Raw genomic sequence first — 16,829 nt, forward strand, 5'->3', positions numbered from 1 at the left:
AGCTACTTCAAAATACAAAGATAGACAGTGAGACAGGGAGGACACAAATTTTGAGAGTGGAGGCATAATATTATAGTATCTTTCTGCATATATTTTCTTTCTTCTTCCCTCAGTTTTGATAAGTAAACTCCATGAGGTCCTTATGCACAGAAATATCAGGAAAATATTTCATAGATCATAGTATCAAGTGCTATTTTTTCTTTTCTTATTTCTTTTCTGAATGAGAAATTGCTTTTTAGATCAGATCTGCACTGGTGGCAGCCACAAACCTCAGATGAGATTTATTACCTGGAACTCTTTGTGTCTTAATTACACCAATGGAGATTTTTTTTTCAGCAACAGGAAAAGTGAAATATTTAGGTGCCTGAATACCATTCCTAGGTACTTCTAGAAACCTTAAAAATTAAGAGGGGCTGAAGGACTAAGGGAGCCATAAATAGAAAGATGTGTCATTAGATGTCCTAAAAATTCTTTATTTGTCATAGTAGATTCTACTTGCTGCTTATGATGAAAAAAATAATCAATTACCAGTGTAGCAGTGCTACTAAGTCACAGATAAAAATCATCAGTTAAATGTTTTGTCTTTTTGTTGCTAGAATAGTTTTTCACTACTGCATATATATAGGAAAAGGTATATAAAGAGTGATCACTTACTACTTGAAGTAAAGAAAGATACCCAAATCCTACATTATCAAAGTTTACTTTCACGTTTTTCCATCGGGCACTTTGATTGTTTTTTATGAGTTCCTCGCACTGACTAAAATTGTTGATTTGGTCGACTTCAAACCTTTCATCAGTTGTGGTGTTAACACAGTAGTAGAACTTCCCAGCAAACAGATTTACTCCCATGATGCTGAAAATTAGCCAGAATATAAGACAAACGAGAAGCACGTTCATGATGGATGGAATTGCTCCTAAAAGGGCATTCACAACCACCTAGTACACAAATACAGGGGGAAAGAGAAAAGAGTATGAGTATATTTACAGCAATACATTTTTGTATACTGTTTTACCATTCCTTAATAAATGCTTATTCAGAAACTAATACTATAAATTTTAAAGCAGTACATTAATAACTCTAACATTGCACCATTCCTTTAAATTATTAACATTAGTTACATGTAATGAAAATAAAATAAGTGAGATACTGAAAATAATTAATAGAAAAATAAAAGAGAAGACCTGGCAGTAGTAAGATGATGCCTGACACTGACTTGTTCTAGATAAAAAAGAAAAATGTGCTAAATGAAAAATGTAGACATAATAAAATTCTTAAAATACATGAAATGCATTATAGCTTAAAACAATGTTTAAAGCAATATGGCAATCTGTAGATTTGATCAAAATAGTTTTGAAATTTATGCTGAAAACACAAATGCCATGAATCTAGAAACTAAGCTCTACATAAAAGAATTATGCGCGAATTAAGTACATAACTTTATTGCCTTATTGTTCCATGCAAGATTATAACAAAGATTAATTCTTTGTATACAAAAGCAAGACAGGTTTGCAATATGTGTCTAATTGAATCAACATAATTTATTTCAAGCTCCAGTCTTCTTGTTTCATGTATTAAGTTAGCAATACCCTTCATTTATCTAAAAAAGGATATATTTAGGACTTTTGATTTTTCATTTTTAATTAGTTTTGGGGGGATTGCCTTCTCAGACATTTGTAGGCAAGATGTCAATAAATCTTATGTAGATAAAAGGTATGTTGTTCTGATATATACAGTAATTAATCACATGTGTCTGTCAGACCTATCAAAACTTTTGTGATGAGCAGTTATTTTTCCTTAAGTATCCAATTCCAGGTTCTCATTTACAAGTTATTTTTTTATTTTAAATTTTACTTTTTTTCTTCTGCAAACTTTTGGGACCTGGTAGGAAGGCAAAATAAAATATGAAGTACTGCTCTGACTCTCAGTAATCTAAGTCCTGCAGCAAGGCAGGAAAGGATTGGCATGGATATTGGAGTATATTAAGTTGTCTTAGTCCATCTCTGTTCCCTGCAATACAGATGCATTCTCCCCGCTACCAAAATTGTATAGTACCAAAATAGTTGTGAGCAAGCTCAGAACTGCTCAATCTTACTACCTGTATTTCATGGCCTCTGGAAGGCCTTTGGAAGAGGAATGTTGTGGTTGTGTTATTCATCACTCAGCACCCTCCTCCTCTCCTCCTCCCAAATGTTTTGGCCAGGAATTAGGACCTGTTTAGAGATCTTAGGTAGAAACGTTATTTTTAGGGCGTATTTTCTTATCATTCAGAAGGGTCTCCTCCATTCCCAGACAGTAGAAATGGGACCTTTCTGTAGCAGAATAATCCTTATCTTTTATAAAACCACAATTTTTTATACTTAGTACTTTTTTCTTTTCTATTTTTTTTATATTGATTAAATTTTTGGTGATTAAAAGATCCCAGTTATAAATCTGTTGCTACTTAGCTTCATGGAACTGAGAATAACTGAGAATAACTAAAAAATTAGAAATGGAATTAGAAATTCTGAAATTTGTTCCAAGTCTGACCTGAACTGACACTGTGTTATGCTATTGCTGCTTTGAAATTCTAGGCCAGTTAGTGTTTGTCTTATCTTTTTTTCTCCCCACTCATAAAAATGTTCCAGATGTGTTACACTGATTGAATTCCTCTGTTTAGTCTTGATGAAAAACCTGAAAATAAAGATGTCAAGAAAGAAAGATGGGGATTTAGTTCTGCAACTCAAATGAATTAAGGTTACCTCTGCTCACACAAAGAATGGTTTTGCATGAATTGAGTGTCTGTAGTTACCTTTATAACAACCCTGACATCCATTGAACCACAGCACAGATCCAGAACAGGCAGCAGAATACTAACAGCAACAATAACTGTTACAACAATTATGGATTTATAACAGTTGTAGAAAAAAAGATTTCTACAAAATGCATCAGTGTGTCTTGCATCTTTAGCTGAGCAGGTAATGTAGTCTCACCACTGAGACTATGAAAAGATCAGCCACATCTTCTTGGATAAAAAGAGAACAGCTTCCAGCAACTGTTCCAACAATGCTTCCAACAACTTATTTCATAGAGGTCACTGAAAACCCATCAAATGGTAATAATTTTTGGTCACTACTGACCTGGCCTGGATGCGAACTGGTGACCTAGAGATGAAAGGCTCTGTATCCTATTACCAACCCCTTGAGCTATCCAGTCCCCCTGGAAGGTTTTTTAAGAAAAGAAGAAAAGAAAATTAAAACTTTTAGAAGTTGTTTTCTGTTTGCATTTTTTTTCTGATTCCTTTTTTTCCCCAAAAGTGTTGAGCCTTACCCCTATCATATTTATAATGTAAAACTATTGTTACATGTTGGTCAGATGCTCAGCTGACTGTAAAATCCTCCTTAGCAAGAGGTCCTTAATTTCTTCAACACATATAGTTGGTGATAATTGCCTTACCAGCTTTTCTCTAGCATTTCTTTGTTTGTTTGTTTGGTTTTTTGTTTTTGGTTTGTTTTCTTTTTTGTGTGTGTGTATTTGCTTTGGGAATTAGCTGAGGTATTTCAGGATAACCAGGACATTAACTTAATATATATCCAAGATTTCACCCATATATACACAGACAACACCCACACACATAAGTTACAGCAAATGGACAGAAGAAAAGGAGAACCAATTGAAAAGTGAACTGAATGCAGAAAAGAGGTCAATTAACATTTCTTAATGAGTTAATTTAACAAATAAAAATTGTCATTCTCATCTTGTTGGAAAGCGTCTAGAAGGTTAAAAGAATGGCAACTACAGCACTTATTTTTGCTTGCTCTTTAAATCTAGGTCAGGTATATATTATTCAAAATGCATTTTTTTATTTTAAAAGGGGCTGTTCTCTTGGGCTTATTTTCTCTTATTTCTTGATACAGATTATAATGCCAGTAAATGCCAGGAAAAATATGCACAGTTGTTTGTTTGGTTTTATAAATTACCTATGCATTTCCTCAAGGCTGGGATGTTGCTGGTCAGGTTGACTCCAGTGAGCAAAGCTGCAAAAGCCCAAGTTGATTCTGCTTGTTCACCTTCCTACAGCTTCAGGTAGGTGGAACAGCAATAAGAACAAGTGAGAAGCAACACCTGATGCCTAAAAGCACAAAGGAGCTCTAGACTATTTTACATTTCAGTCAACATTCATCCAGGGGAAAAAAAATCATTGTGGGAAACCACATCTCCTCTAGGAAAAAGCAGTATTTCATATAGATACACAAATTTTCATGTTTAAATTTCCATAATGTTTATCTTCCAATACCAGATTTATAGATAATATAAAAGAATTACTGCAGTACTAATTGTATGTCCTATCTTCTGGCCAATATGACTTTATTTCAAGACAAATTAGTAATCCAGATATTTTTCATGGTTGCTGTTTGTATCTTCTTTTGGAAAACTCTCCAAAGAAAACAGCAAAAACTGGACAAAAATCAGTTTTCTGTCAGAACTGTTCATGTGTGTAGAATGAGGATTGTACAGAAGTAGATTGAGCCCTGCTGTGGGAGACATGTAGTGAGACATAAATGTATTTTAATTGCCAGGGGAAAGTATTTTCTATAGATCCTGGCATCTCAGCTGCCACAGACCTTCCAGGAATTCCTGCATTGGCACTGAGTAATGGATACGTCATAGACTCATGAAGAGTAAACAAACAAGGAAAAATCTTTAGTAGAATTTATCCACTTTTCCCATAACTTTTTTAGATTCTGTGAAGAAGTTCAAAACTCTGTTCCTGGTGCAAATGAGGAGGACATTACCATCTTTGGGATGGAAAGGGAGATTATAGGACTATGTATGGAACATTCTTTCTACTCAAAATTAAAAAGCAGTTTATTTGCCTCCATTTGGAAGGTATCAACTTTGTAATTTTATGCTTAAATAGAAAAGTTCAGAAAGAGCTGCCAGAGAGGACATTTGCATTGAAAGATGGAGAAGCGAGCAAGTAGACATTGGTTTAGATTCTTGGTGCAGCACATAGGTAAGATTACTGGAATGGCAGGAGGTATGCCGTGAACAGGCACAGATGTAGGCACAGGTGACAATGGGATCTGCATTTACCACATGTTCATAGTGAAGAACCCAGAGGACAACACACAAGGAAGTCTAGAAGACTCTGAAACCACCCTGACTTGACCAAGTGGGTATCACGTAACAGACAAATGTACTCTGTTAAACTGTGGGAGAGTTGAGGCAAAGGAGGAAACTATAGTAAATAGTAACTGTACGTGAACATACAGGATCTATCCCAGGCAGGGGATGAAAAGAGCATCTGAGGCAGATCATGAAGAAAGCTCACCCTTTAATCAAAAAGATTAACTATCTGATGCTGTCATAATGGCTTTCTGATCTCGCTGGTACTGTACAATTTTTGATGGAAACTACCTTTCTCTGAAGCTAGAGGAGCCTCCTCTACAAGTCATAACACAGAAGAAAGTCAGTAGGATGGGAGGAAATGGTTATGGGGGTTAATCTAGGAGCAGCTAAGTCACATGAAAATGTTTGTCACAAAAGCAATGGAGGTAGTTGACCTGAGGGCCAGCAGGCAGAATAAAAACATGGCCCAGTGCCGAGGATTAAGAGTGACCCTCAGCAGAGGCTCTGGGATCTCTGGCACAGTTGCTTAGTGTGAGGTTTGGAGGCGCCCATGAAGGAAGATAACTGGTGATGCAGTACAAGAAAAATTTATTCCCACATAAGATACCCTGTCTTCTCTGCATACATGGAGTTGGATTGAAGATGGCTGCTGGGAGAGAAAGGTTAAAACTGAAAGATTTGGTGAGGAGGGAATAGTTTCCCTTAAAGTGAACTTGCAGCTGGGAATGCTAAGCATGTCAGTGTGGGAAAACTCCATTTATTATGCCTAGTGTTGTTTATCCTCTGCGTGTTTTAAGAAGTAGAATTCCTGTGTAGACATAATACACTCTCACAGACGTGCTTGAGCCTCCTGCTGGGAGACAGAGAGAGATCATAAAAGCAAACCTTTTAAGTGCAAGCTGCGCATGCACAAAGCCCCTTCATATACTGGAGCAGGCTGCAGGCCCTGGTGTCCCCACAAGGATGAAGTAACCCCAAGGGAGACTGTGTCCCCATGTGTCTATGCCTCCCAGCATTGTTGGCAAGGTAATAAAATAAACTTACTCTCTGCATTTGAGCTGTGTTTTGCTGGTCACCATGGTTACCTGTCTATTCACACAATGGCTATCTAAGGATTAAAGTTCTTTATATTGAAAGGATAAAGTAAATGTACATTGCCACTACTGAAGATGGGAATTTTACTCACAGATAATATTTATCCCATTTTATCAATGTTTATATCAGGTAATAAACAGATGTGATATTGCAGTCTAGCAGATGAGGACAGAATAGGAAAGGAAGAAAGAGAGAGAAGGAATTAAGAGAGAGAGATTGCAATAATTCTTTTACCTCAAAGCTGCAAATTTTGTCATTGAAAGCTTGGAATGGTACCCTGGGAAGAAGCATGCTGCATGTGCTTGGTGATCAGCTATGAGCTGGCTATAGAGGCAACAGTGAATGAAAATTAGGTATATCTGTGACAGAAAGTGCAACCTACTGGTTGCAAAATGGTCCAAAATTTGTTACGGAGAAACTAAGAGAATTTTTAGATTCTAGGAACCTGAAAATGTAGAATAATCTAACTAATTAAAACTTTCTTGTTTTCAATTAATTACTCCTGTTTTGTCTTAATGGATTTCTTGCAAGAAACTAATTTTCTTAAGTTTGTCCCACAAATGGAAATCAGAGTGGTACACCATGCTCCATGTTGATATGAATGTATGATCTATAATCCACAAACTACATTCTGTCGTTCCATTATTTACCTGACTGAAAAAAAAAAAAAAAAAAAAATCCCAACCCAAACAAAAACCCCCACCAAAATGAAAACCAAAGACCCCTATCCTCCAAATGAAAAAAATGAAACCACAAACCTCCCTAAAACCTCTTCTATCAAACAAGAATTTCCAAAGCTGTTGCCATTTTACACATCTAAGGAGAGTCTGACTTGGTTTCTTACCTATCTTCCAATCCAAATTACAGGTAATGAATGGATTTTGCCATTAATAGGTGTACAGTAAAAACACTAGTTTCCACTTTTGCTATGCAGTTTGCCTTAATTCTATGTGCATAAATATATTTTATTTTTAATGACATGATCTAGGATTATGTAAGATCAGAATTAAATAACATTTAGAAAAATGCTGAGAAAAGTTATAAGAAATTTGAAAAAATAAAAAACTCTCTAATTTTAGCAAACTAATATTTATCTTTAAGTCATGATCACTAAAAAATTAGTAAACCAAATGTTGGTAGAAGTAAATTATGATGGTGGGATGGGACTATACTATTTAAATCAATTTTTAAAAAAGAAAAAAAGTTGTTTCCTGAAAGAACAATGAATGCATTTTGTCAGTGTTAGGCATGAGAAGCACCTCATGTGAACCAATCGAAAAAAAATATTTATGACAATGTCTTCAATTCTTTGAGTAAAAGGAAGACTGTATTGGGAATATACAGTGAAGATTATGAAGCAGTGATTGTAAAAAACATTGGACTTAACTGAGAGTAGGCAGGCAGGTGGAAAGAACCAAAGAGACCTGTCAAGGAGTTACAAGTAAATCTTAATCTGAACAGTAATGAACAAATAAAGCTGAAGTAAGAGATAAAAGAAATAATAAGAAATAATTCCCTGAACAAGACAATTGTTGTATTTTCTACTTTTCTGTAATTGTTACTGTACAAGTGCATCTGACTGGAGGATGCTTCTGATAGTGAATTTTGTCTTCAAAGAAAGCAAAATACTTTCTCAAACAATGCACAAACTATTTTTATAACACTTGGTGCTGGAGAAATTTCATACTCTTGGGTGGTGAGTTTGTATCTTGGAATGCCACAATTTTTAGCAGAGAGGTTCAACTAGGTGATTCTGCTTTTCTGTTCTAGCTTTAATAAGAAAATTTAACTTGTTTAAAGTAGCAACACAAGCATTTGTTACACATGTAACATCTATTAAAAGCAAGCTACACTGTTTGATTTAACAGAAGATGAGGTCCTGGAGCAGCCTGATTCTGTTTCTCACCAGAAATCAAGTATGCAAAAAGTACTTTTGAAGACAATATAGAAGAAAAGACATAATTTTACATAATGTATTATAAAAATAATTTTCTGTCAAGTAATAAATCATAGGGCTCAATTTGTTTGAGAAGAAGACCTAGTAAATATTGTAAAGAGACATAAGCATGAAAACAGAATAGTTACTTGATGTGGGAGTAGAATCTTTGTATTTCACTGGATGCAGTAAAAAACCCCAACGTCTTGCCCTCCTTTTTGCATTAATGAAATGTTATCAACTTTTACATGCCCTGTAACATTTTCAATTAAAATGCAAACTATATTATGTATCCCATTCAAATTTCTTTAAATTTTGATCCTAACAGTATGGGTTTTCTATAAGACACAACAAATACAAAACTGAAAAAAAATTGTATCAGTTTCATAAGGTAACTCTTCAAAAGTTCTTATTGCAGAATTACAGTCTGAAAAAATACTAAGATGTTTCCCGTATGATTTATGAACATCTATATAGAGAGACTTCAAAGTTTAAAATTTTTTTAATTGCTTTTCAGGGGACACAAAACATCTAATAGAATTTCCTTAAAACTTAAAGATAATGTATAAGATCACATCACATCAAAAAATCCTTCCAAGCACATGATGTTTAGATCAACAAAATATATTCCTCTATTTTTAAGAGAAATTTAGAGAAAATATTCACTCACTTTCTTGAGAGTAAACACATAATTCTTAACTGTGATATAAGATGCTAAATTTACATTGAACATGGTTGATACTGATACTCTTATTTACGCTGAAGCTATAAAAATCCCTGCACTAATGGTACACTCCTGCAGTTTGTGCTTGCAAGGGTTGTAGTTCAAAGAAGTGGATTTTGCTAACGATTCTATTGAATGCCAAATTTTTATATCACTGACATGTCTCCTGCAGGACATTTTTAAACCCCAAGAAAGATAATGCTCTTACTGGCAGTTTATAAAAAAAATTATGAAAACTAGTTTCCAACACAAAAAAAAGATTGAATTCAGATTCCAAGGAGGGATTTTGTATGTTATATATATATATATATTGTGTGTATACACTTGATTTACTCAATGTAATATATAGGATGTTTTAAATTACGCAAAAACTTAAACTGCAATTATATAAATAATATATAAAATATAAAATATATATAAATATTTGTAGTGACTACTCAGATCACAGGATTTTGGAGTGTGTTAAATATATTAAGAGTAATATTCAAAACTATCTTCAGGTTATTTTGAATATATTAGTTATAAATTGAGTAGCAGGGTAAAGCATATATCTTTCCAAAACAATATAAAAGCCAGATTCAATTTTTTAAAGAAAGCAAATTTTTATCTCAGTTAAAAAAGCAACTGAAAACCTTAAAATAGCTGAGGTACCTTTCTCCTGCAAAAATAATTCTAGAAACTCTAAATAAAAATACTTATTTGCTCATTTGCATGTTTTTTCTTTTACTACTGTACTTTTACTGGTGCTGGGATTTACAGATGAGGTTGTCTTTCCTCTCAACCCTTAATACACAATGTAGTGATTAGTCAGACTGTACTCATTAAGGGTAGAAAAGGGGAAATACTGTATCCACAATACAGAAAAGGGGAGGAACCAGTGGTCCACCCCATCCAAGCTGAAATGTGTCCTACATGAAATAGAAATATATAGCCTCTTATTAATTGTGAATCTGTAATGACAGACACTTGATGCTGTATTTTATAACTCAATTACATGAGAAATATTTCTTTCATACTAATGAAGTTTTGAGTACTCTTGAAAATGCCTCATTGCCACTTTCCTGGTAAGGGAATCTAAGGAATAGCCATTGAATTTTAGAGGAGATTTAAGACATCAAATACTCTAATTTAGTTTTGAAAGTTACGAAATTGGACTGGAAATTTGAAATACAGTAAATGTTTAAAGCCATCAGCCAGAAATATGCATAAGGCATGCAAAACTGAAAGTGCAAGTGGATTTCAGATTGTTTGCTGCCTTCTACTATTTCTCTAATAAATCAAGCACGGCATGACATGCTTTATTTTGTGAAGTTAGACACAAATGCATGCTTTATTGTCACTTAATTATCTAACTCAGCAAAGCAAAAGTACTCAGTATTCTACATTTTCAAGTAGCATACCAATTCAGAACTAGCGCAAAAGCATTATACTGCAAGTACTATAAAGCTAAACAAAAAGCAATGGGTATATTCAAATCTCAGTTTGCAGCTACTTCTGCTTAGTACATACACTAATTGAGATGAGAATATAAACCCTAAGACAGAAATTTAAATTAAATTAAAGCAATCCTTTACTTTGCCTTCCAGCATCTGGGTGGAGTTGGTTTTGAGATTCAACATAGAAAGTATTAAAATTTCTCAAAATTCAGTATACTAGCAGATATTCTAAATGCCTTTAATATGGCAAAATTCACTTCTGTGCTTAAGGCAAGCACAGGCTATAGATTGCTTGTACCCTACTTTGGTGCAAATGATTCACCTATGTTATAGTCACTTTGGAAAGAGAATTATGAAACAGCATAATTATAAAATTAAGTTGTACTAAAGAGTATAGCTGAAGACTTCTAAGAATGTAACTTAAAATCTGAATTATGTTTCATATTTAGGCATAACAGAATAGTCATTAGTATGTACTGATTGTGTAAAATTCTGCATTCTTCCAATTCACCAGAATGAAAAACTTATTTGAGGAAAACATTGATTAAATTAAAATAGTTGAGTACTTGGCAAATTGTTTTACAAAATGATTCAGAGCTTTGTATATCTACTGCCTCTTGTGAAATACTTAAGATATTTTATATTTTCAAATTGAAAAATTTTTTCAGTTTTTAACATGAGTAAACATTAAAATTTAAACACATGCTGAATAAAAACTCTGTTTTATCACAGCTCAGTGGAGGTATGGGCAATATAAGAAAGCCCAGAAGGCTGCTTTATTTTTACTTTCTGCAGACAAAGAAAAAAAATCTCTTAAAAATGAATTCTTACGAAATGAACTCGACTTCTGAGAAGACTTCTATTTGACTATAGTCTTATGAGCTGGTCAATTATTTATTATTTGAATTTTTTTACTGTTCGTGAGTCATTCATAAAGTAATGCCAACAACTGTCAGTGAGCTGTTTTGAATACTTGCCAAGTGCTTTGGGAAAAAAAAACCAACACTATTTCAGAAGTGCAAGTAGTAACTATAAGGCCTGTATATATTTGGCCAGTCAAATCTGCTAAGTGACTGGAATCAGGTACTTCATTGACTGTCATTAATATTGGAGGATAGAACTGAAGTCTATTTGCTTTTCCAAACTTGTCTGTGATTCCTAACCAGTAAATTGCTCATGAATTATTCATGTTGTGTAGCTGAAATTCTATCATATGATTTGGCTTCTGGCAGAGCTTCACAGTTATTCAGCAATCAGTAGGGGAAAGCAGTAAATAGATCTCAAATAACAGGTACCTTTATAACAGCTTCTTTACGCATGAATATCCTAAATCTTGTACGTGGAAAATTTACTAAGGTGATCATGTAAAGATACAGAAAAATTGAATAAAACATTTGGCAATCAATTTTGACATCCTTCTAGAAATTACCTTTTTTTCCAATATCATTTTAAGAGCTGCATTTTTTTTCCTCCCTGCATAATATCTGTACTGCTCTCCCAGTCCTCCTGCAGCTGACCAGATTATCATTAAAAATGTAAATCTGACAGCAGTTTCCCAACATTTCTCTGCACAAAACCACAAACAGTTATCTGAATGTTCATGAACAGTATGTACAAAGAAAGACAAAGAGAAAATGGCTAAATCAAATAGTTGCATTTTCTGTACTTGACCAGCTCTTACCCTGCTGAATATCACTTCGTGAGTTTCATATAAGGAGAAATCTGTTAAAAGTCAATTTGCTGCATGAAGCTGAAATTCATTAATTTAGTAATCATTGGTTAGCAATGTATTTTCTGCTGCATTCTGAAGTGAAGATAGGTAGTCTGTTAAATACAATTTCAGGAAAAGAATTCAAAGCCTCATTTTGACTTCATTAACCTTAAATTTTTTCCAAAGATTTTGCATTGTTTCCTCCTATGTTTCCATGACGCAGGAAAAAGCATTCCTTTAAAGCATATTTCATTGACATGCATATAGAGTTAGTTTGTATTCAGTGGCTTTAAGGAACAGAAGGTAGAAACAAATGAAAAAATAAGTCAAAATGCCTTCTTGAGTGAGATGAATAGTAAGCAGGGCCTCTAAATTACTCTGAGTAGCAAAAAAATAACCTTATATACATTGTATTGAATATTGAATAGAGTTTAATTGAAATGAAAGAAGCATTTACCTTACAAAAAGAAAAACTTCATAGAAGAATCAAATAACTTGACTTGCTTTTTAAATCAGCCAAACTCAGAAATAGATTTAAACCACTAGCAGATATGAGTATATCTGTTGTATCATCTAATGAAATTCAGTGGGGTTAGATTAAAGGGAGTTTATAAAATATAAAGAAAAAATTAAAAAGTTCAATTTTTAGGAGAAAATATCTTTGTTAACTAATGCTAAATTAGATTCCTGTATAAATATTGTGATATGTTTATCAGTAAAGACATTAATACAATTTCATTACATTTTATTTATTATTAAGACTCTTTTAAGAGAGTTCATAGGTGGCAATTTCAAAGACTCATGAAAAACTCCTGAGATTGGCTAGAAAGTAAAGTAACCTTAATGAATGTAAGTTCTATGTCATACTGCATATGGATTTAGGTGAATGGATGGAGCTTTTTGCTTATCTGTTAGTAAAAGATACGCGATAAAAAGGTAGTGCAGCCTTTCTGCATGGACTTGTCATTCCTTGTTGTGCATGCATGTATTCTTTCTATGCATGCATAGTTTCAGACACTTTCACGTTGTCTTACCCTCATGCCTTCAAATCGTGACAAAGCTCTTAGAGGTCTCAAAGCTCTTAGTGTCCTAAGGGACTTAATGGCACCAAGTTCAGAGTAACCCAATGCATTTGCTGTTAAGCTAACCAAAGAGACCTATATGAAAACAGGAAAGTAAAAATTATTATATTGTACATTCTACTTTACATACCATAGACGTGAGATATACACTTCGTTAGAAGATTCTAATTTTGGATCACTTTCTTCAGGAATAGGGAGTCTTTCAAGTAAAAAAAAAAAAAGAAAAGAAGAAGAAAGAAGCAATATGAAAGAAGAATAGGTAAACAAACAATATCATAAATAATATCTGAAAACATTAGTAATACTGAATTTCATCCTTTGCTACTGATCTGAGGACATTTAAAACCACAAAAACTGAATTAAATTTATCTCTCTTTTTTACCAATTTAAGTACTGGTCTTATTTCTTCTTTGTTTTACAATACTGTTGGGATCAATAATTGTGGTTGATAATGTCATTTTATTGCTCACAATGGAAAGGGAAGTGATTGAAGTTTGTGTTGAACTACACATGGGTCACAGAACAACATTGCTCCTCTGAAAATTGGTTAAAAGGATTACTTTTGCTATAGGCAGTTATACTGAATAATCCTTTTGCCTGACTGCTGAAATTATATGCTTTACAAGCTGCCATTAACCTGGACTATGCTGTTTCTAAGACCTTAGAAGAACAGTTCCATAGGTGGAAGAATTTGACTAAATATTCCATGTCCCTGCATTACCTCAGTGCAAAGTATCACATTCTCCACATTTGCAATGACTCCTGTCCAAAATATTACCTTCTATTTGTTTCCCATTTCCCCTAAATGTTCCCTCATTATGCTGTTCTAATTCCTTAACTATTTATTGGGCCAAAAATAGCATAATGTTCTCATGTACTCTTTGATTATAAAAAACAGTGTATCAGGTAAAAAGAACTCTAGGACTGTGCTCGTATTTAAAAACAACGTTATATGTGAAATTTTTAGCTTTTAAAAGTTAATAGCTTTTCTGAACTTTTCAGCAGCTCTAGAAACCACAAAACTCACTTCTTTTGAAATCTAAATTTCTTTTTCCAGCACATTCATCATATTACAATCACATAAACTTTCAAGCTGCTGTAATTGAAAGGAAAATTAAAGAAAATATCCACATGTGTAAATCCAGCATTTATCACAAACTAATTCAGACATTTTAATATGTACTATACCTTCACATAATGATGTATGCACATTTTCACATTCACAAGATGGCTGTTTGGGATATTATGCTTTAAATAATGTAAAATATTAGAGAAAATTAGTTTAGAAAATGAACAACTGCTTCTGCTTGCATGCTTGTTCAAGCTTTTTTGTTGTAGGTGTCACTTAGGTACCCATTTTGAGAAATTCAATACTTAAGAACAAAGTGTTTTCCAAGAGTGGGTACTTTCTTTGTATGAAACATGGTTATCTGTAGCCGTATATGCGTAGTTGAATCCTACATATATTTAAACCACAATGGACACAAATCAAAAATGTTGTAAACACTCATAAAAGACCAAAAGAAAACCAAAAAACAAACTTAAAATTAATTTTTTAAATAATAAAACAAACAAAAATTAATTGCTTTGATTCTCTGATTAGCCTTTGTATTATGGGAACACATTGAGAAAACGTTGGATTTCTGGCAATATTTTGGGACAATAAATTCTTAAAAAGTTCTCTTTTTGTCTATTCAGTGTGTATTTCTAAGTCATCGAAACCAGGACCAAAAGAATCTTAATTTTAAAACCAAGCTTGTTCAATACTTGGTTTTTGTATATGTTTCACCAGAAATTACTGTCTTGAAAATATAGTGACTTATTCTGGTTTTGTAGCTCTGTAAAACATGGTATTTGAGGTTCACCCACAGAAATTAATGAACTGCAGAAACAGTATGTATTTTCCCAGGGGGCACACTTAGGATATTCTTAAATGCTCCATAATTGTATCAATGCATCAAGACATGTTCTCTCCCATTTCACAGCACAGTACTGTAGAGCTAAAACTAGGAGATAACTCTTGCAGCGAAGATTTCAAACATGCCTGTGAGAACTGCAAGCTCAGTAGTATTCATTGAACTTCAATACTAATTAAGCCACACTACCAATGCTAGAGATGTATCTTGCTTTACTTGTGGAGCCCTAATTTATCCATATGCTGAAATTTTTGGACATGATGTTAATTTTCTTGCCAGAGGAGTTTTGGTTCAGATGTTGGTCTAATGTCTGGTGGATCAGACACCCATCTAAATGCTGGATTCAGCCAGCAGGAGGAATGATGGGTCCAAAGGTGGGAGTGAGCAGCCCAGGCCACAATGCAGGGTGGCATGACCTCTTTCAACAGCTGTGTTGGGATAAACCTCCTAACAGCTTGGGGGCTACCATGTGAGGCCCTTCCTCTCAGCAGGAGAGCTTCCAGTCTCTCTCAACATAGCAAGGCATTGCTGCAAGCATGAAGTGAAAGACAGAGAAACACGGAAGTTTTCCAGCTAGCTTACTTCTCAAATTGAAAAGTAAACTAGTGGGCATTAATAGATGTTATGGCTGCAGAGAAAGTAAGTTTAAAAATTATCAGATAAATATAAAAGTGTCATCTAGGAAATGCAGTACATACATCGACAATCAGGAAGTCCAGCCAGCACCAGGCATTAGTAAAATATGTTTGGTAGCCATAGGCCACCCACTTCAGCAGCATTTCCAGAATGAAGATGTAAGTGAAGACCTTGTCAGCATATTCCAGCATGGTCTTGATGGTTTTACGTTGTTCAATATAGATGTCTTCAAAAGCCTGTGAGTATAAACAATTCAAAGATAGATTATTTTTTGTTACCGCACATATTTCAGGTTTTAAAACAACAAACCAAAAAAGGGAACAGAAAAAGGAAATAATCTTCAAGAAAAGGCAAGGGAATGTCATTTCTATCTAATGCTTCTTTTTCTGATAACTCAGTATATACCTGGTTTTTCCCTATGGAAATATATTTTCCAGCTCACAGGAGAAAGAAGCAGATATTACACAGCAACCACTCCACTGGCCAGAGATCATTTAAAATGTATTTATTTATTGCTGGTAGTGAACTATTCTTCTCAGATCATATTCCATAGTGACAAATTTAATTGATTCTGCCAAATGTTGTGCCTGAACTGAATTCTACTGAGATCATTTGGCTTTTATGTAGGTAGACCCAACTTCAAAATCCAGGGTCATAGCTGTAAAATTTTCAGGACGATGACAATACAATCTACCTTTTGTTTTTCAGTCCTCCAGCTTCCTGAAAATTTTAAGTTATAAATCTTAAAATAAATTCTTCCTTTCTTAAAAAAAAAATCTATCTAAGTCAATTACCCACTTTATTATTCAAATTTTATGAGATACATAAAATTTCTGAGCTCCTCGCCATGTTATTTGCACTTTTTGTGTTCTCATTTTTAGGCAATTGAAAAAACAAATTGCTCTTGCTTTTCATAAATTCTTCAACTTTGTTCTTCCTTTAATTGCTTTCAAATTTCAGTTATTCTGTTATTTCTTATGGATACCAACTGATTTTATCAGGCTGAAAGAACTGAACAATCTGCTAGTTTGCAAAGATTTGGATATTTTTGGATACTAACATTCATTTTTACTGAGCCTGCTTTTGAACCACTTGACATCTGTCATTTCAGATGATTAATGTTTCTATACCGGACATCACGCAAGGATCTGTGTAATTCTGGTTGCTTGCATCAGGCACTGTG

General features: G+C 33.9%; 1 protein-coding gene across 2 annotated transcripts in view; it reads right to left on the reverse strand.

Moving 5' to 3' along the window:
* LOC102110251 (sodium channel protein type 1 subunit alpha) overlaps positions 1–16,829 on the reverse strand; it is a 93,413-nt gene that overhangs the window by 12,595 nt on the left and 63,989 nt on the right. For both annotated transcript variants that reach the window (XM_088059193.1, XM_088059194.1), the window contains 3 exons: positions 15,709–15,882; positions 13,047–13,169; positions 655–936 (listed from right to left, as the gene is read on the reverse strand). In XM_088059193.1, the coding sequence (XP_087915319.1) occupies positions 655–936; positions 13,047–13,169; positions 15,709–15,882 (579 nt within the window). The remainder of the gene's footprint in view (positions 1–654; positions 937–13,046; positions 13,170–15,708; positions 15,883–16,829) is intronic.

Source organism: Pseudopodoces humilis, chromosome 8 (genome assembly GCF_049639895.1).
Source record: "Pseudopodoces humilis isolate 2021_Gansu_Grassland_sample_001 chromosome 8, ASM4963989v1, whole genome shotgun sequence".
NCBI lineage: Eukaryota > Metazoa > Chordata > Aves > Passeriformes > Paridae > Pseudopodoces > Pseudopodoces humilis.